This window comes from Podarcis cretensis (assembly GCF_951804945.1).
Source record: "Podarcis cretensis genome assembly, chromosome: 14".
Classification (NCBI taxonomy): Eukaryota; Metazoa; Chordata; class Lepidosauria; order Squamata; family Lacertidae; genus Podarcis; species Podarcis cretensis.
The window spans coordinates 46184186-46209953 of NC_137183.1; the positions used below are offsets into that span (position 1 = coordinate 46184186).

The 25768-nt window shown below is 43.6% G+C and overlaps 2 protein-coding genes across 4 annotated transcripts; one reads left to right on the plus strand and one right to left on the minus strand.

The window, feature by feature from the left end:
- Positions 1–553: 553 nt before the first annotated feature.
- CPSF4 (cleavage and polyadenylation specific factor 4) lies at positions 554–10177 on the minus strand. Its single transcript, XM_079954013.1, has 8 exons — positions 10044–10177; positions 7600–7650; positions 6093–6245; positions 4048–4143; positions 3587–3680; positions 2405–2477; positions 1848–2018; positions 554–905 (listed from the first exon to the last, which is right to left on the minus strand). Exons 1-8 carry the CDS (start codon positions 10144–10146, stop codon positions 837–839), a joined length of 810 nt encoding a protein of 269 aa, XP_079810139.1. The 5' UTR covers positions 10147–10177; the 3' UTR covers positions 554–836.
- On the plus strand, positions 10131–25021 carry PTCD1 (pentatricopeptide repeat domain 1). 3 transcript variants are annotated; one of them, XM_079953793.1, is made up of 9 exons: positions 10131–10243; positions 15974–16492; positions 17137–17277; positions 18357–18575; positions 20240–20341; positions 21742–22515; positions 22896–23012; positions 23273–23455; positions 24811–25021. In XM_079953793.1, exons 2-9 carry the CDS (start codon positions 16022–16024, stop codon positions 24994–24996), a joined length of 2193 nt encoding a protein of 730 aa, XP_079809919.1. In that variant the 5' UTR covers positions 10131–10243; positions 15974–16021; the 3' UTR covers positions 24997–25021. The 3 variants fall into 3 exon arrangements, with proteins under 3 accessions (XP_079809919.1, XP_079809917.1, XP_079809918.1); XM_079953791.1 differs by lacking the exon at positions 10131–10243 and adding an exon at positions 10616–10755; XM_079953792.1 differs by lacking the exon at positions 10131–10243 and adding an exon at positions 10756–10854.
- The last annotated feature ends 747 nt before the right edge of the window (positions 25022–25768 follow it).

The following is a 25768-nucleotide window of genomic DNA, read 5'->3' on the forward strand; positions in this document are numbered from 1 at the left end:
AATTAATATCAAAGTATCTCCCTTTGAAATAGGAAATAAATACTTAAAGATAGTTTGGGCAACTCTTGATTATGTGCCAGAATTGTATGACAAATTTCAGAAAGTGCAGATTCTACCATCAAAATCAAGTATAGTTCTGTTGTAGGATTTTGGAAAGGTGCTTCTGAAAAGGTACATATAATCTTCATGTAACATGAGTTTAAACACACACGTGTCCCTCTACTTCCAACTATGAATGCATAATAAACTTAAATACCTTTGCTTTTCAACTCTGACTAATAAGTTAAAGGGACATGAGCTGTGTAGCTTTCATCTTGGCTAGAGAGGCAAGGACATTCTACTGGACTTCAGCATAATGCCAACTCCTTCCCCCTCCCCGTGACATACCAATAACCCTTGGACCAAACACTTTACAAGGAAGGCATCAGTGTAGATTTTAAGCATGTGCAGAACACAGCAAAGCTGTGCAACTCATGACATCTCATGAGCTAATTCCCACCTTCCACCCATAGCCAAGGACTGCTGAAAAAATGAAAGACTTCCAAGCCAAGGATATTGGAACAAGGAGTGCCTATTCCAAATATTCTATTTCGGAAGAAGGCTTGTGTATTAAGCTTTTCTTCAGCCTGCTTCCCAGCTAGGCAGTCTGAATAAAGGCAGGCACCACTTATGTTCTAAGACGTAAAACAAATGAAATACAAAAAAAGAGGTTGTGGGTAAGTAGTCCTCAGTAGGCTGTCCTTTTCATTTAGTCACTGGGGGGAAAAGATGGCTCAACAAGTTCAATGTGGTTTCAGGCAAAACTCGGCCCTCACATTTAAAAAGGTGCTGCTGGCTCACTGTCCGCTAAGGAATGCCAAATGTCCTTTGGTGCATCTGTTGGCATAATGTCCTTTTTCACCACACTGGAGAGAGGACAAAAAAATGAAGCTATTAAAATGCAGGAAGTTAAAAGCTTCGAATAAAAACATTAGCATGAATGCAAATGATAAGCACAGAACCTATTTTTCTTCCTAAAGTGCTCCCAAGGTTGGAAGTCAATAGTTTATATATGATTGAAACTTTGAATTGGTGCCTTTCCCTGTGGTGCTGCTTTCGGAAGTGGTTGGTATCCCTGTTGAAAGCAGTGACAACAGAGTAAGATGCCAAATGTTAAACAGCACTAAATTTAATCTATGGCTTTAAGTAATGTTCATTTGCAACCTCAGCTTGAATTTGGTACTGTTCAAAGCCACATCAGGTAACAAGTGGGCATGCCTTGGTCCAATCAGCCTGGCAGGGCAAATCAGGACCATCAGCCAGAAAATTGTCATTGCTGATATAGATAGAGGGGAATTCTTTACCCATCCTGTCACACATACTTTGGGAGACAGATAATTGTATCTGGGTAAGTTTTTTACTTGAGAACTATGGAATTCAACTTTGTTGCCTTCCATTGCAACAACTTCCAGAGGTGTAGCGATATTAACAAAGGTGTTTTCACAAAGGTGTAAGCAGGTACCCAAGACAGAGATGAGTTTCCTTATTCGATACCTATCCATTGCTTTGCTGCTTCATACTCTTACACATTCCTTTTTAGATTATCCCTGCAATTAAAGGACTGTCTTCTTAAACATTACAGTAGAGTGCTTGGAAGTTTTAGATGCTTATATGTAATAATGCAAAGTAGTGCAAGTCCCTAAATCCCATTATTTTTCAAAGTAGGCTGAAACAACACTCTCCGCTTGGATGTATGAAAATAAAATGCAACTATGTTTATTTCACTTTCAAAACTCAGGATTTGGGGTGCAGAGTCTTAAGATTCCCCAGACTATTCTTGCCCCTACAACCTGCAGGCTTCAGCTTACCTTATAACAGGTGACCTGTTCCAATGGCCGAGGACCCCTGTTCCCCATGCTGTTGTTTTGAGACTGCATAACTCCAATGACCTGTGGGGTCCTCTGCTGGTTGGGAGAAGAGTTCTGACTTGTTAACTGGATGAGGGATGATGACCTCTGTAGTGGTGGATTGTTATTTTGCTGAGAGGGGGAAAAGCAGCCCACACATTGATCAATTCAGAAAAAAGTACCATAGCCCTGAACCATGATTGAAATGCAACTACCCCCAAGAATGTTTCTATTTGCCAAGGCTTCTACAAATGCAGATTGTAACATCCAACCTTCAGACAGCAAGAAATTCCCACAGTATCTGACTAGAGAATGGAACACCAATGGTGCATAAAAAGATATACCCTTCAAATAAAAAAAGAAGTTCCTCTCAATGATTTCACAATGGTGCTTTGCGATTTCTATTCTCCGAAGGATATAAACTGTATATTTGGTGTTCAACTATTTCAACAACCTTAACCCTCTGGCATTCAGAAGATGCTGCAGAAGTCTGTAGATTTAACTGGGGTACTGCATACCTTTTGTTGTGGCTGTGTTGGTGGAGGCAGCGGTGGTTGCTCTGTGGTTCCCATGGGAAGTTCAAATCGAGGGCTAATTTAAAAAGAAAGTGTACATAAGGAAACATACAAAGATCAAATTGACCCTCAAACCACTGACACCTCCCCCTTACAGCTTCATAATCCATACCTGTCCTGAGCAACAGAAAATAATTCCTCTCCATGCTACATTTTGCTGCTTGGATACAGAAACTACAGCAATGAGAAAGTATTTTCTACATACAGCACTAGTACAGGAAGGAGAAACAGATTCTCCCCAACCAAACCATTCAGAGGCCAGTAACCAACAACCAGAGCAGCTTGAGGAAGAGCCCACCCTCAAGGCTAAAGAAGCATGAGGTACTTTCTCCTCCAGCCAAATTGAGAGATGCTTACAGGGCTAACACCTTGAGACAACTTTTGGGAACAAGCCATACCCCATGCTGCTAGGGAAAGTCAAAACTCTGGGATACTGTCAACCTGACAATATCTTCCCATTTTCAAGTATGATAGCAAAACACCCTGAGCAAAACCTGAACTCTGTGCAAGCCTGCCTTATTGGGAAGCCACAAGCCTCAGTAGGTTAAGAAATATATTTGTGAAATGCAGTAATCGTTTCCCAAGACCATTTCACTTCCATGTGTTTTCTGACAGTGAAGGAGGGCCTAATCCTACACTGGCTCTCCTCCCAGCTGTTCCAGAAGGCAGGGCCAAGCTTTGAGACCTTCAAGTGTACAAGAGGCCCTTCCCATATGGATCGTATCTTAGCTCCAGAAAACAGAGCATTGACAGGGCTCTGCAGAACTTTCTTTCCTCAACCTTTCCCAACTTTCTGGCTTCTAAATCTCCCATGTCTTTCTCTCTTACTACTATGGAGCTTATTCAGAAATGGGTTTAAAATGTTTTCTTCAACCTGAAAAAGAAGAGTCCAGCACTTTCTCATCACTCATTTGAGGAATATTCTGACCACAGAACCAGCCTAAAAGATTTCCAGGCTACATTTGAATGGCAGAGGGCATGGTGGATGAGCCTGTGACACTTGTGAATGAGCCTGGGGCAACTTTCAAAGAAATTAATATATGCAAGTGTATGATATAGAAGTTATGATGTATAAGGTTAAAGGGGAAACATAAAAGAGCAGAAATAATCCTGGAGCATACTCACTGCATGAATTTGCAAGTGGGGCCCTCTGGACAGAAGCCTACCAGATAATTCACACATATAACACGCCGAGTATGTCTGTGTCTACAGAGGGGGCCTGCAATAAAAGATTTTATGGTTATATCTGTTATATGCAAACACAGGAAACATTCAGGATACACAAGGCTTGCTGTATACACACAAAGCCGAGCCAACCAAGGCTACCTGTGATTTCTGACCATTCAAGCTACAAGGATTGTGCATTTTCAGAGACTTTCTCACTACCACAAATAGAAATTTCCCAGAAATGAAGACAAATTCTTAAGCAGCCAACTCTTATGCCAGACATCAGGGATTGGACTCTCCCAAGATGCAAGGTGTTGCAGCTTCACATTATGGTCGCAAAGCAAATATATGTTGGAAGTCAACACAGATGCAGGCTAGCAAGCTACACAGCCATCAGCACAAATATGAGGTATACATACCGTGTTTACAAAAACCTCTGTCATACCAAGGGCAATCTTTGATCTTAGATTCTGGGTCAATGTGCAAGAATGGGCATTCCTTGTTGCTGCATTCCCCTGCAGTAGACAAACACTCACTTTACTGGACCAACCAAGAGAGAAAGAGCATTATGCATCAGCATCAGGATCAAACAGTTTTCCCAGAACAATGTTACAGCATCAGGAAAAACTTGAATGCATATCTTTTGCTATCGCAAGAATCTTGGCTTTCTAGAATCTTGGCTTTCTTCTGGTAGTGTAAACCTTCTCTAGCCAGATAAATAAAGATTCTAAAAAGTTAAGCATAAAGAGTCCTATTCAGAATGAAGACAATTTAAGGTTTTTACTTATGTTATACTAAATCACCTCCTGCCAACCTAGCAGTTCGAAGGCACGTCAAAGTGCAAGTAGATAAATAGGTACCGCTCCGTCGGGAAGGTAAACAGCGTTTCCGTGCGCTGCTCTGGTTCGCCAGAAGCGGCTTAGTCATGCTGGCCACATGACCCGGAAGCTGTACGCCGGCTCCCTCGGCCAATAAAGCGAGATGAGCACCGCAACCCCAGAGTCAGCCACGACTGGACCTAATGGTCAGGGGTCCCTTTACCTTTACTAAATCACCACAAAGTTGGTGTCACTTAGATAATTTATTCATTTCAAGTGCAACCCAAAACAAATAAGGCATATGAAAATTATGGAATTCACAGTACGTTATGGACAGCACAGCACGTTATGGACAGCACAGCACATCATGAAACAATGATAACTAAAAGTGCAAATTTTCAAACAGAACTACTCAATGTACAACCATATGCCCGCACTCAAGGGTTATACACATTTTTGATTATTTTGTCCTATAAACACTTGGGAAGAGAAATTCCAAATTGCACCAGACAGCATAATAAAATACAGAATTTAATGTTCACTGCAAGTTACGTTTAGCTCAAAAACCAGCTCCTATTGGCGAGAACTGCAAGGTAACTTATCTTGTTCCCTTGTGTTACTGCCAATCCTAATACATGACCCCAAAATGTGTGAAGCAGTATGATTTCACATGACCCAAACTACAACTCAAGGCTGATGTGTCTATGGAGACCTAGGACAGTACAGTATAGCAACCAAAATATGGAATTACAAATGTAGTAAGAATTTACTTCTAAACCACTGGTTCTTGCCCAGGTGAGGGAACCAACCTTTAAATAAAAGACAATAGAAAAGGTATTGCTCAATAGGACAGGCCCACTAACCATTGGTTAGCAATGAACTGCAAGTTAGAAAGATTGCTCTGATTGAACAGTAGAGCAAAGCTTTTATAGAGTTCTACACACATAGCCATACATCATAAAACATCAAGCAAACATCAAAGGATGTAAAATGTCAGGCTCCACTGTGTTAGCAACTTCCCTTCATTCAGCTTTTGCACTTATTGCACAGTTGCCTTGACAACCAGGCCTTCAGAAAGGAACTATGACATTCCATTCCCACATGGCCTAGGAAAGCTTCAAGGAGATGCTAGTTTAACACTCCAGTGCTAACTTAAAACTGTCCTAGCAAAACATTCTGACCAGCTGCAAAAAAATACTCCAGGGTCAGATAAGCATGGAATGCAGTGATTCAGTGCTTTACACAATGTGGGAGATACGCATGAGAGTTACACAATGCAGGAACACCAGGATCGAATTATTCATTGGTACATTCTATATAGAGAATAAGTGCCATTGGATAAATACATAAAACAGCTACAGCAAAATCTGTATCAAGAATCTAATATCAAAATTTATACATCACAAAGTTGCAAACTTCTGTCATCAGTGGGTGGTGTTAGGCAAGCATCTCCTCGTGGAATTGTAATACAGTACTGACCTTAATTTATGGAGCTATTGTAAGGATTGCTGAGACAATATACGTGAAGTACCCTCAACATTTTAAAGTGCTTCATAAATGTCTATTTGTATTGAGTGACTTCCTCTGTATAAGGCAAGCCTTCACAGTGTCAGTAAAACTCACGCAGATACCATATTTCCTCTTACCATATTTTGAGTAAAAATAACACTCTGGCATCTTAGTCATGTCATATTCATGCAAGAATTCACACTGGTCACCCTTCTTGCACAGCCCTCGTAGCCAGTGTTTGCAAACCACTGTCTTTTCGCCACTGATGTGCCGGAAGGGACACATTCCTCCTATTGTGCAGAAAACAAGAGATAAAACAAATGCTCTTTAACACACACCCCATCTGAATTATGGGTAGAAAGCATCAAGGCAGGTCTTACAATTTTCCTTTAGGTCAAATAAACATGTTTGGCTCACAGAGCATATTTGTTCATAGATAATATATGCAGAAGGGACGCGGGTGGCACTGTGGGTTAAAGCACAGAGCCTAGGATTTGCCGATCAGAAGGTTGGCAGTTCGAATACCCGCGACAGGGTGAGCTCCCGTTGCTTGGTTCCTGCTCCTGCCAACCTAGCAGTTCGAAAGCACCTCAAAGTGCAAGTAGATAAATAGGTACCGCTCTGGCGGTAAGGTAAACAGTGTTTCCGTGCGCTACTCTGGTTCGCCAGAAGCAGCTTAGTCATGCTGGCCACATGACCCGGAAGCTGTATGCCGGCTCCCTCAGCCAGTAAAGCGAGATGAGCGCCGCAACCCCAGAGTCGGCCATGACTGGACCTAATGGTCAGGGGTCCCTTTACCCTTTAACATATGCAGAACTAACATGGTAGAAACAACTTCTTCCCTTGTAGAGTCTTCTAGGCAGATAGGATGACGAAGAGATGTCAAAATGAAAGGAGGGTCCATGAACAGAAAATCATGTCTTCTCAAAAAATCATAGGAGTTGGAAACCACGAGATCCTAATGTATTACTTTTATTCTGACACCTCAGTTTGTAAGTCAATGGGGTCAAAAAAGTGGTTTTGTTGTACCAGGGATTGATAAGTCTCCTTGGAGGCCCTTTAGTTCTACAAAGTTTTGTACATCTTATGTCCACATGCCTTATGAGGAACGGCTAAGGGAGCTGGGCATGTTTAGCCTGGACAAGAGGAGGTTAAGGGGTGATATGATAGCCATGTTCAAATATATAAAAGGATGTCACATAGAGGAGGGAGAAAGGTTGTTTTCTGCTGCTCCAGAGAAGCGGACACGGAGCAATGGTTCCAAACTACAAGAAAAAAGATTCCACCTAAACATTAGGAAGAACTTCCTGACAGTAAGAGCTGTTTGACAGTGGAATTTGCTGCCAAGGAGTGTGGTGGAGTCTCCTTCTTTGGAGGTCTTTAAGCAGAGGCTTGACAACCATATGTCAGGAGTGCTCCGATGGTGTTTCCTGCTTGGCAGGGGGTTGGACTCGATGGCCCTTGTGGTCTCTTCCAACTCTATGATTCTACCTAACAAACTTCCTTGTTTCTCTGTCAAGTGCTACGTACACTGATGCAGTATATAAATAAAGACTAACTACTGATTCATAATAAAGGACTGTGGTTTATTAATTGGCTTTGCTTCATCTTTTTCTAGCACAGCAATTTGCAGGTGTGGCTTACCTTTTCCACATGCCGCTTTTAAAAAAAAGTCACAGACAGCTGCACCCGATTCTGTGGAAAAAGAGATTCACAATGAAGCTCCCTATATCCCACACCTCTGTAGTTTCAACAGTTGCGTTATTAAAATGAAATACAAATTAATCACTCAAGTCTTCAGATGGAAATTTAGCCAGTATCATCTAATGAATTTATGGCTGAGCACATAGTCCATATTCAGATTGTCACAGCACTGACAGGAACTGCTGGGGCAACATACACAGTGTTCCTGAGCCTCTCATAGCTATGTAACAAGTAGAAATCCAGAAAAGGTTTTCCTAGCATTTCTTCCCTTAGCCTGAGAATGTTTTGGATAACTTGAAAGCCCACATGCACCATGAAGACAAGTTTGTACTAAGCTGGCTACCTATTTTGTTCACCCAAAGCTTGCCTGTTTTGAATTCTCTAAAGTGTTATATAAATGCTAGCCGTTATTATTATGCTTCCTACTGCAGCTTTGGGGGCAAGTAAATAAGTTATTATTTTTGATGGCATTTTTTGATGCAGTTTTATGGAAATTTTACAGCTGTGACTATACTATTTTATGGATCCACTTTTTTCCTTTTAAAAAAATATTTCCTTTGCACTTTAGCAACTGACTTCTCAAATATCGTTTTAATCCTACAAAGCTGCATCTTTGCTTTTACTCACTAGTCTACCACCATCATTAATTTATCAGTCAACAGGCCAAAATTAAAACCATACAATGCATCCTTTTATTAAGTACAGAGTAAAACACAAAGTATGACATAAGTGTGATTGATGGAGGGCACTATCAACAGCAACTAGTCATTTATTTATTGATTACAAGATTTATATACAGCTATAGCATTAAAAATAGCAAAGTGGCTTATATAATTTGTATACATAATAACACACAAAAATTAGAATCAGAGACTCATCGACTAATTATGGAAATATGTATTCTTAATTGCCTACGTAAGCCTGGTGGAACATTCTCAGCTGGTGTTTAAAAGTTGAAACAGAAAGCAGCTGCCGAAGCTCTACTGGCAGAGTATTGCACAGGACCAATGACACTAAAGACCATAATTTGTGTCAATGTCAAATGAGCCTCACCAACTCAAGGGTAGGGCAGGCAGCTAACAATACTCCTGCAGATGATCTGAAGGAATGAGCTGGGATATAAGTGCTCAGGCAGTCCTGAAGGCACTCTGGATCTCAGTTCTTCAGGGCTTTGTAAATGTATACAATGAACCTGGCTCAGTAGTAGATAGGCAGCCAGCACAGATTTTTTAATAATGATGTTGCATGTTGTTGGCCAGGTGGTCCTGTCAGCAGTCTGGCCATTCTATTCTGCATCAGCTGGAGCCTCTGGACAGACCCACAAAAAATACAGTGGTACCGCGGGCTAAGAACTTAATTCGTTCCAGAGGTCTGTTCTTAACCTGAAACTGTTCTTAACCTGAAGCACCACTTTAGCTAATGGGGCCTCCTGCTGCCGCTGCACAATTTCTGTTCTCATCCTGAAGCAAAGTTCTTAACCCGAGGTAATATTTCTGGGTTAGAGGAGTCTGTAACCTGAAGCGTATGTAACCTGAAGTGTATGTAACCCGAGGTACCACTGTACACTGCAGTAATCCAGTATTGAGAGTACCGCCACATAGTTATGATGGCTACATGGAACTTCTGGAATCAAGAGTCAGTGTATCAGAGTCATTTTCTACGGAACAATAGCAAGAGAAAGCTGTTGCTTTCATGCGCTACTGGGGTTTTTTCCAGTGGAATCTGGGTGGCTGCTACCGGAGGCAGGAAACCAGACTACACAGGACCTTTTGCCTGCTCCAACAGGGCTCTTCCTACATTGGGGTTACAAGTAGGTTCACTTTCCCCCCTTTTAAATAAATTTGATTCATATTTTAATCCATCCGTCTTCTCTTCAGTGACTCACAGGGCAAACCTACACTGCCTTCCTCAAAAATAAGCCCTGCCAAATTCAACAGGACCTATCCCTGAAAGTAGAAGTTTCTTCTGGGGCGGGGAGGGGGGTTATTCCAAAATGTGTTTTTGTGGGATGGTAAACCACACAACTGATACAATTTATTGAGATAACACTTAAATCCCACTGAGACTCTGAAAGAAGATTTAAAAACAAAACAAAACCCCTCAAAACCTAGGAGCAGCAGCAAAAATTATACGACGTCCGCATGGAACAAGGATTGCTCTGGCTCCCTTCCGTGACGTGTCCTGCAAGTTAACACCTCCCTCGAAGGCCCCTATTCAGTATATTGGAAATAATAATAATAATAATAATAATAATAATAATAATTGCAATGTATGCCTCTGCCTCCCTCTTCAATTCCAACGGGAAGAACAGATGGGGGGGGGGCAAATCTGGGTCTGCGGCCTTCCCTGACCTCCCTCCCTCCCTCCGCCGCCCCCTCGCGTACTGTCCATGCCCGGGAAGGGCAGAGGCTGCGCCCCGAGCTGCTGCTCCACCGCGATCTCCAGGTCGAACTTGATGTGATCCACGCTGGCGATAAGTTCCTGCATGGCGGCGGCGGCTGTGCGTTCGAGGGAGGCAAACTGGGCGAGGAAGCGAAGTATCTCCGCTCCCCTCGAGGCGCTTCGGCTCTGAGGGAAAACTGAGGTAAAACCAAAGGGCGGGGCGAGCGAGGAGCCTAACGCTTGTGTGCGCGCGCGACTAAGAGGGACACCAGCTCCCTCCAATCCAAACGCGACGGGCCTTCGCGAGGGATGCTGGGAGCTGCGGGACTTGCGCACGCGCATCCGCACGCCCCGCCTTCGCTCTCCGGCTCAGCCAATAAGACTAGGACCCGCCCCTTCAGTTGGGTGGGCGAGGTTAAAGTCCCTCGAGCAGCCATGGTGCGTGTCTCTGTCTCTCTCTCTCGCTTTCCTCTTTCCGGCCCCGCCTCCCCTCGCTTAAAGAGTCGGAAGCATTGTTATGGGGGGGGGGAAAGAAGAAGGCGGAGGAAGAGCGAACCAATCGGCTCTCGCGCAGAGGTTGGGGGTGGCTCCTCGGCCTATCGCCTTAGCCCGAACGAGAAGCTCCGCCTACCACGGTAAGAGGCCGAGGTGTGCGGAGAAGTCGGGAGTCGCGAGCGGGAGGTCTTGCCTCGCGCGTGGAGGGGACGTTGGCGGGTGAGTGGCGGCCCGTGTGCGCGTGCGCGCAATAAAGAGGGGAGGAGGAGGGAGGAGGTGGTCGTGGCGCCTCATGGAGGCTCCTTCTGCCTCGGCCGTGTAAGAGGGTCCCCGAGTCGGCCTCAGCCAGCGCAGCACAGTGGCCACGGGTGACTGGAATTGGAGTACAGCAAAGCCCATGGAGCCTGATCCTCACTTTGCTCTTGAGAAGAGTAATAGTAACAATAATAATAGTTTTATGTTTTTTATTTTATTTTTATTGTTGTTTAGTCATGTCCGACTCTTCGTGACCCCCTGGTCAAACTCATGCTGGTAGCTTCGAGAACACTGTCCAACCATCTCATCCTCTGTCATCCCCTTCTCCTTGTGCCCTCCATCTTTCCCAACATCAGGGTCTTTTCCAGGGAGTCTTCTCTTCTCATGAGGTGGCCAAAGTATTGGAGCCTCAGCTTCAGGATCTGTCCTTCCAGTGAGCACTCAGGGCTGATTTCCTTAAGAATGGAGAGGTTTGATCTTCTTGCAGTCCATGGGACTCTCAAGAGTCTCCTCCAGCACCGTAATTCAAAAGCATCCATTCTTCGGCGATCAGCCTTCTTGATGGTCCAGCTCTCACTTTCATACATCACTACTGGGAAAACCATAGCTTTAACTATACGGACCTTTGTTGGCAAGGTGATGTCTCTGCTTTTTAAGATGCTGTCTAGGTTTGCCATCGCCTTTCTCCCAAGGAGCAGGCGTCTTTTAATTTCATGACTGCTTTCACCATCTGCAGTGATCATGGAGCCCAAGAAAGTAAAATCTCTTACTGCCTCCATTTCTTCCCCTTCTATTTGCCAGGAGGTGATGGGCCCAGTGGCCATGATCTTCGTTTTTTTGATGTTGAGCTTCAGACCATATTTTGCGCTCTCCTCTTTCACCCTCATTAAAAGGTTCTTTAATTCCTCCTCACTTTCTGCCATCAAGGTTGTGTCATCTGCATATCTGAGGTTGTTGATATTTCTTCCGGCAATCTTAATTCCGGCTAGGGATTCATCCAGCCCAGCCTTTCGCATGATATATGCATATATGTTAAATAAGCAGGGAGACAAAATGCAGCCTTGTCGTACTCCTTTCCCAATTTTGAACCAATCAGTTGTTCCATATCCAGTTCTAACTGTAGCTTCTTGTCCCACATAGAGATTTCTCAGGAGACAGATGAGGTGATCAGGCACTCCCATTTCTTTAAGAACTTGCCATAGTATGCTGTGGTCGACACAGTCAAAGGCTTTTGCATAGTCAATGAAACAAAAGTAGATGTCTTTCTGGAACTCTCTAGCTTTCTCCATAATCCAGCGCATGTTTGCAATTTGGTCTCTGGTTCCTCTGCCTGTTCTAAATCCAGCTTGCACTTCTGGGAGTTCTCAGTCCATATATTGCTTGAGCCTTCCTTGTAGAATTTTAAGCATAACCTTGCTAGCGTGTGAAATGAGTGCAATTGTGCGGTAGTTGGAGCATTCTTTGGCACTGCCCTTCTTTGGGATTGGGATGTAGACTGATCTTCTCCAATCCTCTGGCTACTGCTGAGTTTTCCAAACTTGCTGGCATATTGAGTGTAGCACCTTAACAGCATCATCTTTTAAAATTTTAAGTAGTTCAGCTGGAATACCATCACTTCCACTGGCCTTGTTATTTGCAGTGCTTTCTAAGGCCCATTTGACTTCACTCTCCAGGATGTCTGGCTCAAGGTCAGCAACCACACTACCTGGGGTGTACGAGCCATCCGTATCTTTCTGGTATAATTCCTCTGTGTATTCTTGCCACCTCTTCTTGATGTCTTCTGCTTCTGTTAGGTCCTTACCACTTTTGTCCTTTATTATGGTAATCTTTGTACGAAATGTCCCTTTCATATCTCCAATTTTCTTGAACAGATCTCTGGTTCTTCCCATTCTGTTGTTTTCCTCTATTTCTTTGCATTGCTTGTTTAAGAAGGCCTTCTTGTCTCTCCTTGCTATTTTTTTGGAAAACTGCATTCAATTTCCTGTATCTTTCACTATCTCCCTCGCATTTTGCTTGCCTTCTCTCCTCCTCTATTTATAAGGCCTCCTTGGACAGCCACTTTGCTTTCTTGCATTTCCTTTTCATTGGGATGGTTTTCATTGCTGCCTCCTGTATAATGTTGCAAGCCTCCATCCATAGTTCTTCAGGCACTCTGTCCACCAAATCTAAATCCTTAAACCTGTTCCTCACTTCCACTGTGTATTCATAAGGGATTTGACTTAGATTGTATCTTACCGGCCCAGTGGTTTTTCCTATTTTCTTCAGTTTAAGCTTGAATTTTGCTAAAAGAAGCTGATGATCTGAGCCACAGTCCGCTCCAGGTCTTGTTTTTGCTGACTGTATAGAGCTTCTCCATCTTTGGCTGCAGAGAATATAATCAATCTGATTTCGATGCTGCCCATCTGATGATGTCCATGTGTAGAGTCGTCTCTTGTGGTGTTGGAAACGAGTGTTTGTGATGACCAGCTTGTTCTCTTGGCAGAACTCTATTGGCCTTTGCCCTACTTCATTTTGAACTCCAAGGCCAAACTTGCCAGTTGTTCCTTTTATCTCTTGACTCCCTACTTTAGCATTCCAATCCCCTATAATGAGAAGAACATCCTTCTTTGGTGTCAATTCTATAAGGTGTTGTAAGTCTTCATAGAATTGGTCAATTTCAGTTTCTTCAGCACCAGTGGTTGGTGCATAAACTTGGATTACTGTGATGTTAAAAGGTCTGCCTTGGATTCGTATCGAGATCATTCTATCATTTTTGAGATTGCATCAACTCTTTTGTTGACTATGAGGGCCACTCCATTTCTTTTACGGGATTCTTGCCCACAGTAGTAGATATGATGGTCATCCGAACTGAATTCGCCCATTCCCGTCCATTTTAGTTCACTGATGCCCAGGTTGTCAATATTTATTCTTGCCATCTCATTTTTGACCACATCCAACTTACCAAGGTTCATGGTTCTTACATTCCAGGTTCCTATGCAATATTTTTATTTACAGCATTGGACTTTCCTTTCGCTTCCAGGCATATCTGCAACTGAGCGTCCTTTCGGCTTTGGCCCAGCCGCTTCATCAGCTCTGAATCTACTTGTACTTGTCCTCCGCTCTTCCTCAGTAGCATGTTGGACGCCTTCCGACCTGAGGGGCTCATCTTCCAGCGTCATGACTTTTATATGCCTTTTGTCTTTGTCCATGGAGTTTTCTTGGCAGGGATACTGGAGTGGCTTGCCGGTTCCTGCTCCAGGTGGATCACGTTTGGTCAAAACTCTCCACTATGACCTGTCCATCTTGGGTGGCTCTGCACGGCATAGCTCATAGCTCCTCCGAGTTATTCAAGCCCCTTCGCCACGGCAAGGCAGTGATCCTTATTTATTTCTATACCGCTTTATAATTTTAAGAAAAATCTCAAAGCGGTTTACAGCATATTAAATCAATAAAACATAAATAAAACAATCTGAAGAAAGTCAAATATAGAGTATATAGTCAAATAAACATAATATAAACCTAAAATATTATCTTAAAGATTATATTTATAGTCCGAACATTTGACTGGGTTGCCCCCAAATAAAACATAATAAAACATCAAATACTGTATTTAAAACCTCCCCGATACAGGGCTGCCTTCAGAGGTCTTCTAAAGGCTGTGTAGTTCTTCATCTCCTTGACATCTGATGGGAAAACACCACTGCCTAGAAGTATCAGGTGGGGGGCTTCTTCCCTCAGCCCTGAGAAGCTTCGTTCATTTGTTTCGTAAAACTTACCTACTGCTTGATTGTAAAAAAAAAAAAAAACCCCAACAGCAACACCCTCAAAGCAGTTTACAAAAAGAGAAAACAGTAAAATGGAGGGGGGGGAATGCAACCCTACTTTCAAAGTTTAAATACTAGAACTAGAATTCCTGACACCTGCAAAATTGTTGAGCTTTTTCCATCGTGTTGCCATGCACCCGAGTTTTCCCTGACATTTTGCCCCCTGGCGCCATTTTTTATACCCAAAGACAAGGACATGTCAGGAATTTTCCTGACATATGGCAAGCTTATTTCTAAGCACCTGGGTAGGTTTCTCTAAACAGGAATGTTCTTTTCAGCAGGCGACGAATAGAGTGCGATGAAGACGTCTGCTTGATCTCCATAGGCAAGGAGTTTCAAAGTGCAGGTGCTACCACACTAAAAGTTCAAGTTGTTACAGATATGGAATGGGTATTATGGTGGAACCTACAGTATTGCCAATTCCACCAGTCAAAACAGTCAAGTGGGTGCATGTAAAATAAGAAGCTTTGTTTGAAATGTTTCCACACTTAACCTTTCATCAAAACAGATTTCAGAGCAGCATATAATAGTATATAGGTAAAGCGTTGCATGTAGTTAAGTTTTACTCAAAATAGACCCATTTAAATTAATGGGCCTCAGTTAATTTTTTTTTATATACAGTGGTGCCTCGCAAGACGAAAAGAATCCATTCCGTGTTTCTCTTCGTCTAGCGGTTTTTTCGTCTTGCGAAGCAAGCCCATTGACGGCTTAGCGGATTAGCGCTATTAGCGGCTTTTAGCGGATAAGCGGATAAGTGGCTTAGCGGCTTAGAAAAAGGGGGGGGGGAGGAAAAAAAACCGCAGGAACTCGCAAGACATTTTCGTCTTGCGAAACAAGCCCATAGGAAATTCGTTTTGCGAAGTACCTCCAAAACGGAAAACTCTTTCGTCTAGCGAGTTTTCCGTCTAGCGAGGCATTCGTCTTGCGGGGCACCACTGTATTGGAAAGTACAGATTGAAAACACAGCATAAAAGCAGGAACAAGCTAACATGCAAAGTACAATAAACTCAAAATTATAAATTACGTACCTAACTAAGGCTTCAGTCCTGTAGCTATGACTAACTTACCTGTTGAACTCCAGAGGCCCATCAGGAACCTGTGGCCCTCCAGATGTTGCTGGACTCCCAACATTCCTAGCTGTAGGCCTAGCTGGCTGATGGGAGTTGGGAGTCCAGCAAGATCTAGGGAGCCCCAGGCTCCCCATCCCTGATGTGATACAACAATTTGATCAGTTCTGTGTTTACTTTCTATGATCTTGTTTTAATTCGATATATCGTTGTTTTAATGTTTAACAGAAGGCACTGCAGGTTTGTTTATTTTTTTATTTTTGAAGAAAAGTGAGGATACAGATATATAAATGTTTTGGATTTGGATTCTAGGAGATGGCCGTCTAATCGGAGAACAAGGTGACGAAAACGGGTACCACAATGGCTTTGCAGCTGATACACCATTGCTTCCCTACAGGCCTTTTCACTGTGAGAGGTTCTTTCTATCCTTGGCTGTGTTCTACTTCCAGATTGAGGTCCATTTCAAAGAAACATTTGGCAGGGCCTAGAAATGCTCATCATCTCAGGTTTCTGGCCTTGAGACCTTTTAGTTCATCCCCAGTGGTCTACAAGTTACACAGGAGAGATCCGAAAGAGACACACTCGGCCCCCACCTCTGAAACAGCCAGCAATGAAGAAGAGAAATTTGATGACGACGAAGGCTTTGGGTTGTTGTCTCAAAAATTTTCTTCTAGACAATTTTTTCACAAAGCTTCTGAAGAATTTCACGATTTGCAACTCAAAAGCCAAGTGGAGGAAGAGGAAGAATTGGAACCAAAACCCAGACAAGGTCCCAGGAACACTCCGTATTGGTATTTCTTGAAGTGCAAGGCATTGATAAAAGAAGGCAAGGTCATTATCTCAGCTGTTTTCATTGCAAGAGTATTGAATAGACTTGCATAGCTAGTGAAAAGCCATTGCTCACTGCTAGAATAGAGCACCTGCCAGGGACTCTGGGATGCCACTGCTAGTCAGTGTAGTTGACAATATTGGGCTGGATCAGGGTTAAGGAGCCTTCAGTCCACAGGCCTAATATTAGCCAAGCCCATACCCAACACCATATCATTGACATTGGCAAAACCCTGTCTGTGCACAGCGCTTTGCAAAACCCAACGACCAGCTGATCCTTGAGGCTGGCGAAACAAGGTGTCAAACCATGCTGACAAAAATGGGTCATCCAATGCCACTGTGATGCCCACCTGCCACACGTGGCCCGTAGAGGTGGGATCAGGAGACAAGGTTTCTGCCTGCACCTCCCAATTCCTGAGCTAGATGAGCAGTGTGATCTTGTGCAGCCATCTTCAACCTATTCAGACCTGGAACCAGCCCATGTTTAATCCAAATATACACGTTAAATTGCCAGTGGGGACTGACATCTGTTCCCATGGAAGGGTTGCCCATAAGGGAATGTGGTCTTGGGCTGAGAAAGGTTCTCCAGGCCCTGCAGTAGCAACAGGTCCTGCTGCGTCCTCACAGTTGTCCTCTCTTAACTGTAGCTGGCAGAGGCATTGAACCTGTTTGAGGTACAGATGCTGAAGGAGGAACGTGTTCGGCCAGAAGAGAGCAACTACACTGTCCTGATCGGTGGTTGTGGCAGAGCTGGCTATGTGAAGAAGGCATTCAAGCTCTATAACGATGTAAGTACTCTGGTTTCGTTCACATAAGGAAGAGAGCTGCTGTCAGAAAACCAAGCCAGGGGTAGTTTTTGTATGAAACCACCCAGTGTGGCTGGTGCTGATGGGAGTTTCCCAGGTTCCCCATCTCTGAACTAGGGAACTCTTGTTGCCAGAGAAGAATTGAAAGACAATGTTCCTGCAAAGTGCTATTGAGAAGGTTTTGGGGGCATCTTTCATTCACGTGGAGAAAGGTGCATCCATCTCACCTGCTGCTTTTGAGCTGCGTCATGTCACCCCTCCAGCACACCCCCTTGGGCCTTGTGGATGTTGTTGGACTCCAACTCCCATCAGTCCCAGCCAGCATGACAAGTATGATAAGGAATGATGGGAGCTGGAGTCCAGCAACAGATGGAGAGCCACAGGTTCCCCAGCCCTGTTCTAGTGAGCTAAGTCAAAAGCAGATCTCGCCTTCCATTTGTTCATTCAACAGGCATCCCATTAGCCAGCATCCTGGTGTGTTTTTGTGCCAAGTTTCTAAACTGACAAGAAAACGCAAATTCATGGCCTATGATGCGTCAAATTAAAAAATAAAGTCAGCAAGTATGCCTGGGATTTCCCTCTGATTCTTTGCAGTAGAAATCACATAGCCATGTGGAATTTTCATTTTATTTTAATTCTATAGCACGATGAACAGCATATGGCAGAGGAAACACAAGGGCTGTGAAGGTATTGGCAGTGACTCTTGCAGTTAGCTAATAGGATGGGTGGACTGACATACCTTGCAGGGTTTATTATTTTATTTTCTTAATTTAAATCCCCATAATTGAATCCCCATTACATCCTCCCATCTTAATAGTGACTCCATCGAGTGCTTGGAAGTATGGCTCTCTGCGCTTCCTGCTAGAAGTCTGTGACACCTGCAATATTTTCTTTAAAGGTTTTCCATTCAATATACAAGTCCTCTCTGTCTAATTGGGATTTGCATAATTGACTCCTGTGCATTACGATACTTTCACCGAGTATCTGTTCTATTCCTGATACCGCATAATTGTTTGAGTATTTTTATAAAGCGTATCTATTGCTGTTTTCTTGGGAGGCAGTTGAAGAAGCGAGCCTTGACTCCGACTGACGCCACGTACACAGCCCTGTTTAACGCCTGTGCAGAGTCACCCTGGAAGGACTCGGGCCTGCAACATGCTCTTAGGCTACGGCAGCAACTACTGAACAAAAACATTGAGCTCAACATAGTCACGTACCATTCTCTGTTGAAAGTGTGTGCCCACTGTGCAGATCTCCGGGTGTGCTTTGACATATTGAAGGTAAAGAAGCTTCTGGTATAAAATTTGGGTTGTTTTAATCTCTGTGTGTGGTTTTCTATGCAAGGAACTGTGTAGCAGAAAGTGGCATATATTATCCTCAAGGAAATAAACTGCATGAGCTTGTAGTAAATGCCCATCCAACACTTTCAAACAAACAGCATGAGGTGGGGAGACTGCAAAATGTAAACAGTGCACAGGATTGTGAAATGTTGCAGGGTGTGGGAATGAAAGTGTTGGCTTCAGACAAAGTTGTTACTTCTGTTTCCAGGTTTTCAGAATGCTTTCCAAATACTTAAAATGATTTGCATAGAATTGTAGAGCTGGAAGGGACCCAAGGGCCATCTATTTCAATTTCTTACAATGCGGGAATCACATCTGAATAATCCCTGGCAGGTGGCCATCTAACCTCTGCTTAAAAACCTCCAATGAAAGGAGTGCAGTCCATTCTGCCATCAAACAGCTGAAATACGTTGAGTCAGAATCTCATTTTTTGGTGATTTGAATCCACTGGTCCGGGTCCTACCCTCTGGAGGAGCAGAAAAAGCTCCACCATCCATGTGACAGCCCTTGAAATAGATAGCTATTTTATCTCCTCTCAGTCTCCTCATTACCATACTAAACATACCCAAGTCCCTCAACTGTTCCTCATGGGGCTTGCTTTCCAGGTCCTTGACAATGTTGGTTACCCTTCTCTGCACATGTTCCAGCGTCAATATACTTCTTAAACTGTGGTGCCCAGAACTGGACACAGTACTCCAGGAGGGGTCTGACCCAAGCAGAATAGCATGATACTATTATTTCCTGTGTATTAGCTTTTCTTTTTGCTGGTGCATCACACTGTTGACTCCTGTTAAACTTGTGGTCTGCTAAAACTCCTAGATCCTTTTCCCATGTACTACTGGCAAGCCAGGTGTCTCCCATCTTATATTTGTGCATCTGGTTATTTGTGCCTAAGTGCAGAACCTTACATGTATCTCTGTTGAAATCCATTTTGTTAGTTTTGGGCCAGTTCTCCAATCTGTTAGAATCAGGATTCAAGGTGACTTTATCGTCTGAGGTATTAGCTACCCCTCCCAGTTTGGTGTCATCTGCAGACCATCATTTTAACCAAGATACACTATCTGAGCATTACTTATCATAGACAAATTTCTGATTTCCCATAAAATTCCACCCCCACTCCTCACAAATTGGTAAATCGGCAGAGATTCTGTTGCTTTTAGTTAGTTCCTTTTTTGTAAACATGTCTGTCTCCTGCTGATTTTTGGTCTGGTTTGGAACAGAGAGGCATGTAAATCCAACTAAAAACTCCTGTTTGCCAATAAGTTAGAATGTGGAATAATGAAAGTATTGCTTCTGATCTTAAAGAGAATTAGACAGTGCATGGTATTTAGTTTCTTACAGTACAAGGTTGAAATTAGCTTTCCCAGCTGACCTCAGCAATAGTATTTGTGAACACAGTATTGATGGACATTTGTACCTTGGTTAATTTAATTTGAAAGTGTCACTTTTGGCCTTCTTAGACTTTTCTGAATCTTTTTATTATTATGATCTGAGTGAGAGAAAGAGAGATGTTTTCCATTTGAGCTACAAAAGAGTGAATGTTTTATTAAAGATTTCTATTGTGGAATGAAATTACTGTATTCATCCCTTTTTTAAAAATTAAGGAAATCGTCCACAAAGGCCATACGGTCACCACAGAGACTTTCAACTTCCTGCTTATGGGGTGCATAAAAGACAAAGAGAATGGGTTTCGCTATGCCTTGCAGGTCTGTATGTTCCTTTCCTCTTTACAGCAGAGCAAACCAACAAAGAGCTTCAAGCTTGCATTCATTCTGGCTGGTTTTCTTACGCAAGTGCTTCCTCTGGTTGTAATCATTAAATTTCCATGTATCTAATAGAACTAGGGAGCTATATACATCTTAGATTAATTTTATTGCTAAACTTGTATCCCAGCCTTCCTCCCAAAGGAACCCACGGCAGTAGATAACAAAATGTTAAAGCAATATAATTTAAAATCAAATAAAAACCATATTTAAAACAATTAAACACCATCTCAAATTTTTTTGAAAGAATCATGCTAATGATTGTGAGGTTGTGCTGTCAGTTCTGAGTTGCTTTTTAAAAAGACAAGAGAAAATGTGTTCCTCTTTAGTTAATCACCATTATGTCATTTGCAGTTACTTAGCATGATTACCATATTTTTCGTCCCATAGGACGCTCCGTCCGATAGGATGCACCTAGTTTTTTGGGGGGGAAATAAAGGAAATTTTACCCCCTTTATTTTCCCCCCCAAAAGCAGGTCGGGGAAACTGAACCAGGTCGAGGAACAGCGGGATAGCAGGCTGCTATCCGCAGCGTAGGGAGCCCTGCGGGGAACTCCTGCAGGGCTCCCCATGCTGCGGATGTCTGTCCGGCGCGCGGGGCACTCTGCTTCAGGGCGATCCGCCCGCCGGGCAGCAGGCTGCTATCCTCAGCGTGGGGAGCCCTGAGGGGAACTCCCGCAGGGCTGCCTAGGCTGCGGATTTCTTCCTGAAGCCTGGAGAGCGAGAAGGGTCGGTGCGCACCGGCCCCTCTCGCTCTCCACGCTTCAGCGAAAGCCTGCATTCGCCCCATAGGACGCACCCAGATTTCCCCTTCATTTTTGGAGGGGGGAAAGTGCGTCCTATAGGGCGAAAAATATGGTATGTTAAAACATTTGCCTTCAGAACACAACCTGTACTGTGGAGGAGGTGGGCAGGAGATAGGATCCAGCTTGCAGACCTGATTCTGAGCTACCCCCACAGGCTGCTTTGTTTATTGCTCATAGTTTGTTTGGAGCTAAACAAACCACGGACCCCATTTCAGACATAACCCAATGCCAGGAATCATGGTCCATTTCTCCTGCATGCTGTGAGGGACGAGCAACATGGATGAGATTGGTGCTTTCAAAGTATACACTGTTTTACGGTAATGTGCAAACTGAGCTACTAAGTGGCTTTGGAGACAACTGCTGTCTTCCAGGCTCCAATCCCAAGAAACAAATTCCTCTGAATACTGAGGCTTACTGCCGAGTGAACACATTTAGGGTCAACTTGTCTGTTTCCCATTAGTGTTAAAACTGTAATTATATGGATCACCTGGGGTACATTTCTCTTTTCTCTGCCCTGACTTTTCTTTCCAAAAACAGGTTTGGCAGCAGATGCTTAAACTGAACTTAAAACCCGACAGTTACAGCTACAACTTGATGCTCGGTGCTGCCAGAGACTGCGGCCTTGGTGACCCCCGTATAGCTTCCAATTTGTTGCTAGGAACTTTCAAAGAAAGCCCAGCTATCCTGAGACTGGAAGCTGGTAAGCAACACCGGAAGGCAAAGGGTTGGCGAGGAAAGGAAATAGATGCTGGAGCTGCAATGCAGTTTGATGTGGAGATGTTGGAAAAATGTGTGTTCCCGGAGGAGGACAGAAAACCTGAGCAGGAAGTCTATAGCCAAAAAAGCAAAAGCAAAAATGACAATTGTGCAAAGGCAGAGACTCGTGATATCTCTACTTTGCCAGATTCTGCTGCACCCAGGGATTTAGGGATCTCTGATAAAAAACAGATGACTCCAGATGCGGCAGAAACAAACACTCTGTGTTTTTCCAAAGCCTCCTTCAACTTCCCCAACTTGTTGGACTCGCAGCCGCCCAACGAAAATGTGATCTCCTTAGGGACGGTGGCAACCCCCTCCGACAGACTGGCACTCATTGGGAACATGGAGGGTTTCTTAAAGAAAATGAAGGAAGATGGTGCCACGTCCAGTATCAAAACTTTCACACTGCTAGCTGAGCTGGTGCAGCCCAACAGCCAGTCAGAGTCTTCCTTGTTGACGGCGATGGAGGAGCACAACGTGAAACCAGATATAACCTTTTTTAACACCTTGGTGAGGAAGAAGAGCAAAGGAGGAGATCTGGAAGGAGCAAAGGTAGGATCACGGGCATATGAGTGTGTGTGGGTCAGGGGTGGACGGTCTTCAGTCTTGCAGGAACTACTGTTTTTTTACCAGAACCTGATACATTTTCTGCCCACCCGCTGGTGTAGGCCAAAAACATTTGGAGAACAGTGATGACTAAGAAGTACTTTGCATGCAAAAAGTCCCAGGATCAATCCATTTCCAGGTAGGACTGGGACAGAACCTTGTCTGAAATCCTGTCAGTGTTGAGCTTAATTGGCCAGTGGTCTGACTGAATGTAAGGCAGCTTCCAATGTTCAGTTAACTTCATTCGTACACATTGCACCTCCTCTTAGCATGAACTTGAACAGGTAATCTGGACAGCTGTTCTCACATGCCTTTGTATATTACAGAGCCTGCTGCCCCTGGTGCTGAAGGAGGGACTTTCTCCCAATCTACAGACATTTTGCAACTTGGCAATAGCCTGCCGCAAAAAAGAGGATGGACTGCAGTTACTCTCAGACATGAAGGTACAGAAAACTCAAGCTTTTGAAGCTGTTCTGCATGCGGAAGACCTGGTGGTTTTGATGTCTACATGTTAATGAGTTCTGTTAACATAAGGGGATCTTGTCTTTCAGCCTTCCTGTAGGTGGCCATTGCAATCAGTTGTGTAGTTTGCAAATCCCTGTCTCCCTGGCTTTGGCAGTAATCTTGGTATACTGTGAAACTCCTACATGTGTAAGGACTTCAGAATTACCTTTATCTGACAGTTTGGGGCTGTGTTTTTCAGCGTTCTGGAATAAATCCCAATGTACAGATCTATGGTGCGCTTGTAACTGCAGCTGTGAAGAGACTGGACTATGCCTACCTCACAGAGATCCTCGCAGATATGAGTAGAAACCGTGTTCCTCCAAATGAAGTTGTCCTACGCCAGCTGGAGTTTGCAGCCCAGTATCCTCCTAACTTTGATAGGGTGAGGTAACCTTTTGTTTTCTGCAGAAGCCGATTTATACTCAAAAGAGAAAATTAAGACTACATATTATATGCACAGGTCTTTGAACACCCTTGCAGTTCTGTGTCCTCTGCACATTTACCCAGATTGCACCCAGTTAAGTGTGCATCAGCCTTCTCCCAAAATATTCCTTTCCAGGTATTTGCAATCAAACTCTCATCAGCCCCAGCCAGCATAATTTAGTAGTCAGGGATAATGGTTGGGCACCAGGTTGAGGAAGAAAAATGTATAGGATTGCTAAGTGACCGCAAGTATACAGTATCTAAAGAAAGGCCATTATACCAGCATCTACTTAATTGGATAAAGGTCTTCTCCATACAAGTTCTGAAGTGTGTCTTGCACCAATGGTATTCATTTCAGTTGACAGCTGAAAATGTACTATTTACCCAGACCATGGGACAAGGTGAGAGGTTAGATGAGCTTATTTATTGCGTGTTTTAATTCAACACTGATACTGTGTGTTTTCTGCAGAAATGTTTATACACCTTTGGGTTGTATTCAGTGATATTCCTACGCATTGAAGTCTATGGACATGACTTGTTCACTAATTTTAATGGGTATGGGCAACATTAGCTACAGCCCTCTAATTTGTTTAATGAATTTCTACCCTAGGGCTATTTGATGAAACATGAGAAATCCAATAGTTTTCAGTTTATCTCACCTGTGCTCTTTGAGAGACCACCAAACACAACTGGTAGCAGCCAGACCTGGTAACACTTCTAGACCCCATTGATTCCAGCAGAAGAGAGTTTAAGCACTTGCTTGTGGTCTTCCCTCTACAGAAACTTTTAATACCAGCACACTTCTCCACCCCTTCCAAATAGAAGCAGCAAAAGATTACCGTATTTTTCGCCCCATAGGACGCACTTTCCCCCCTCCAAAAATGAAGGGGAAATGTGTGTGCGTCCTATGGGGCGAATGCAGGCATTCGCTGAAGCCTGAAGAGCGAGAGGGGTCGGTGCGCACCGACCCCTCTAGCTCTCCAGACTTCGCGCGGCTCTCCGCAAGGCGCAGGAGCCCGGCGCCAGGCTCCCGCGGCTTATGGAGAGTTGCCTGTTCTGGGGGCTGGGGTCAGGGGAAGCTCGGGCTTCCCCTGCCACAGCCCCGCACCTGGGGGGGGGGATAAAATTTTCCCCCTTCATTCCCCCCCCAAAAAAACTAGGTGAGCCTTATGGGACGGTGCGTCCTATAGGGCGAAAAATACAGTATGTAAGCTCCTGACATGTAGTAAGAAGCAGTTTCTCACTTCTTAGAATAGAACTAATCTTCTCTTGCTGTTACAGAGTGTTAATTCTCTCCTCCTTTTCTTCTTGCAGTACAAAACAAAGGACTATTACCTGGAGAAAATTAATGGCTTTCGAGCCTACTACTTCCGCTGGCTGAAGTGGATGGAGGCAGAAGAAACACCACACCCTTGGGCAAAATACAGAACTCCTAAGCAGCCAGAAAACAATCATAATACAGAAGATGCAGAAAACTACAGCAGCCAGAGGAGGTGGTAGAAAAATAAAACCAATGTTAATACTCTGTAGTGGTGTTGGAAAGTTCCTTTTGCCTCATTTTGTACCCGCATTCTTGTCCAAATTGGCTTTAGAATTTGTTTTACAAAAAAAGGGAGTATTGCTACTGAGACGCAAGCCCTGCTACGTTCAGTGGGATTTACTACCAAGGAGGTTTTTATAGCAGTTGTGGGGAACCTTTAGCCCCTTCAGCCTCCATCAACCTCCATCATCAAATAGTGGAATATATAGAATGCTAAAGGTTCTCCCTTCCTGATTTATCGGGTTGCGACAAAAATATTTAAAAAATGAAGACCTCACACATTGCAATGTGAACTGCTGTAATAAAGTTAATTTTTCGTATTTTCTGCTCTAAATGAGACTTGGGGCTTTTTTCTTTAGTTCCAGAAGGGTGCCCTTCCCCCATATTTCATGCAAGTATGGAATTTTATATTGGATGCAAAATTTAGCTTTCTTGTTACCTTAATTTTATTATTAAAATACATGTTTCTAGGGTGTGAGATTTTAAATGTAAGTCTGAAGGCATAGGCAATTCCTATAAAAGTCTTGGTGCACAGGTAAACGGAGAGCTTGAGTTTTATTGGGAATTTTAGAATGAGGGGGATTGTTCCTCCCCTAACAAGCAGCAGTTTTGCAAACTTACACAGGTCCTTTGTCCCACATTAGTGCATTGATGTATACTCTGAATTAACTCATGTCTCCCAATCCAATATTACTAAGCATAATTATTAAACAACTTTACCCCATGTTTCCA

Coding starts and splice junctions, on each gene's coding strand:
- CPSF4 (XM_079954013.1), bottom strand. CDS start 10,146: ATGCAGGAACTTATCGCCAGCGTGGATCACATCAAGTTCGACCTGGAG. Junction 7,651..10,043: donor GCCCTTCCCGGGCATGGACA/GTACGCGAGGGG, acceptor CTTTTTCCACAG/AATCGGGTGCAGCTGTCTGT. Junction 2,478..3,586: donor CCCACTTGCAAATTCATGCA/GTGAGTATGCTC, acceptor TTTTTAAATTAG/CCCTCGATTTGAACTTCCCA.
- PTCD1 (XM_079953793.1), top strand. CDS start 16,022: ATGGCTTTGCAGCTGATACACCATTGCTTCCCTACAGGCCTTTTCACT. Junction 18,576..20,239: donor TGTGCTTTGACATATTGAAG/GTAAAGAAGCTT, acceptor TTAAAAATTAAG/GAAATCGTCCACAAAGGCCA. Junction 23,456..24,810: donor ATCCTCCTAACTTTGATAGG/GTGAGGTAACCT, acceptor TTCTTCTTGCAG/TACAAAACAAAGGACTATTA.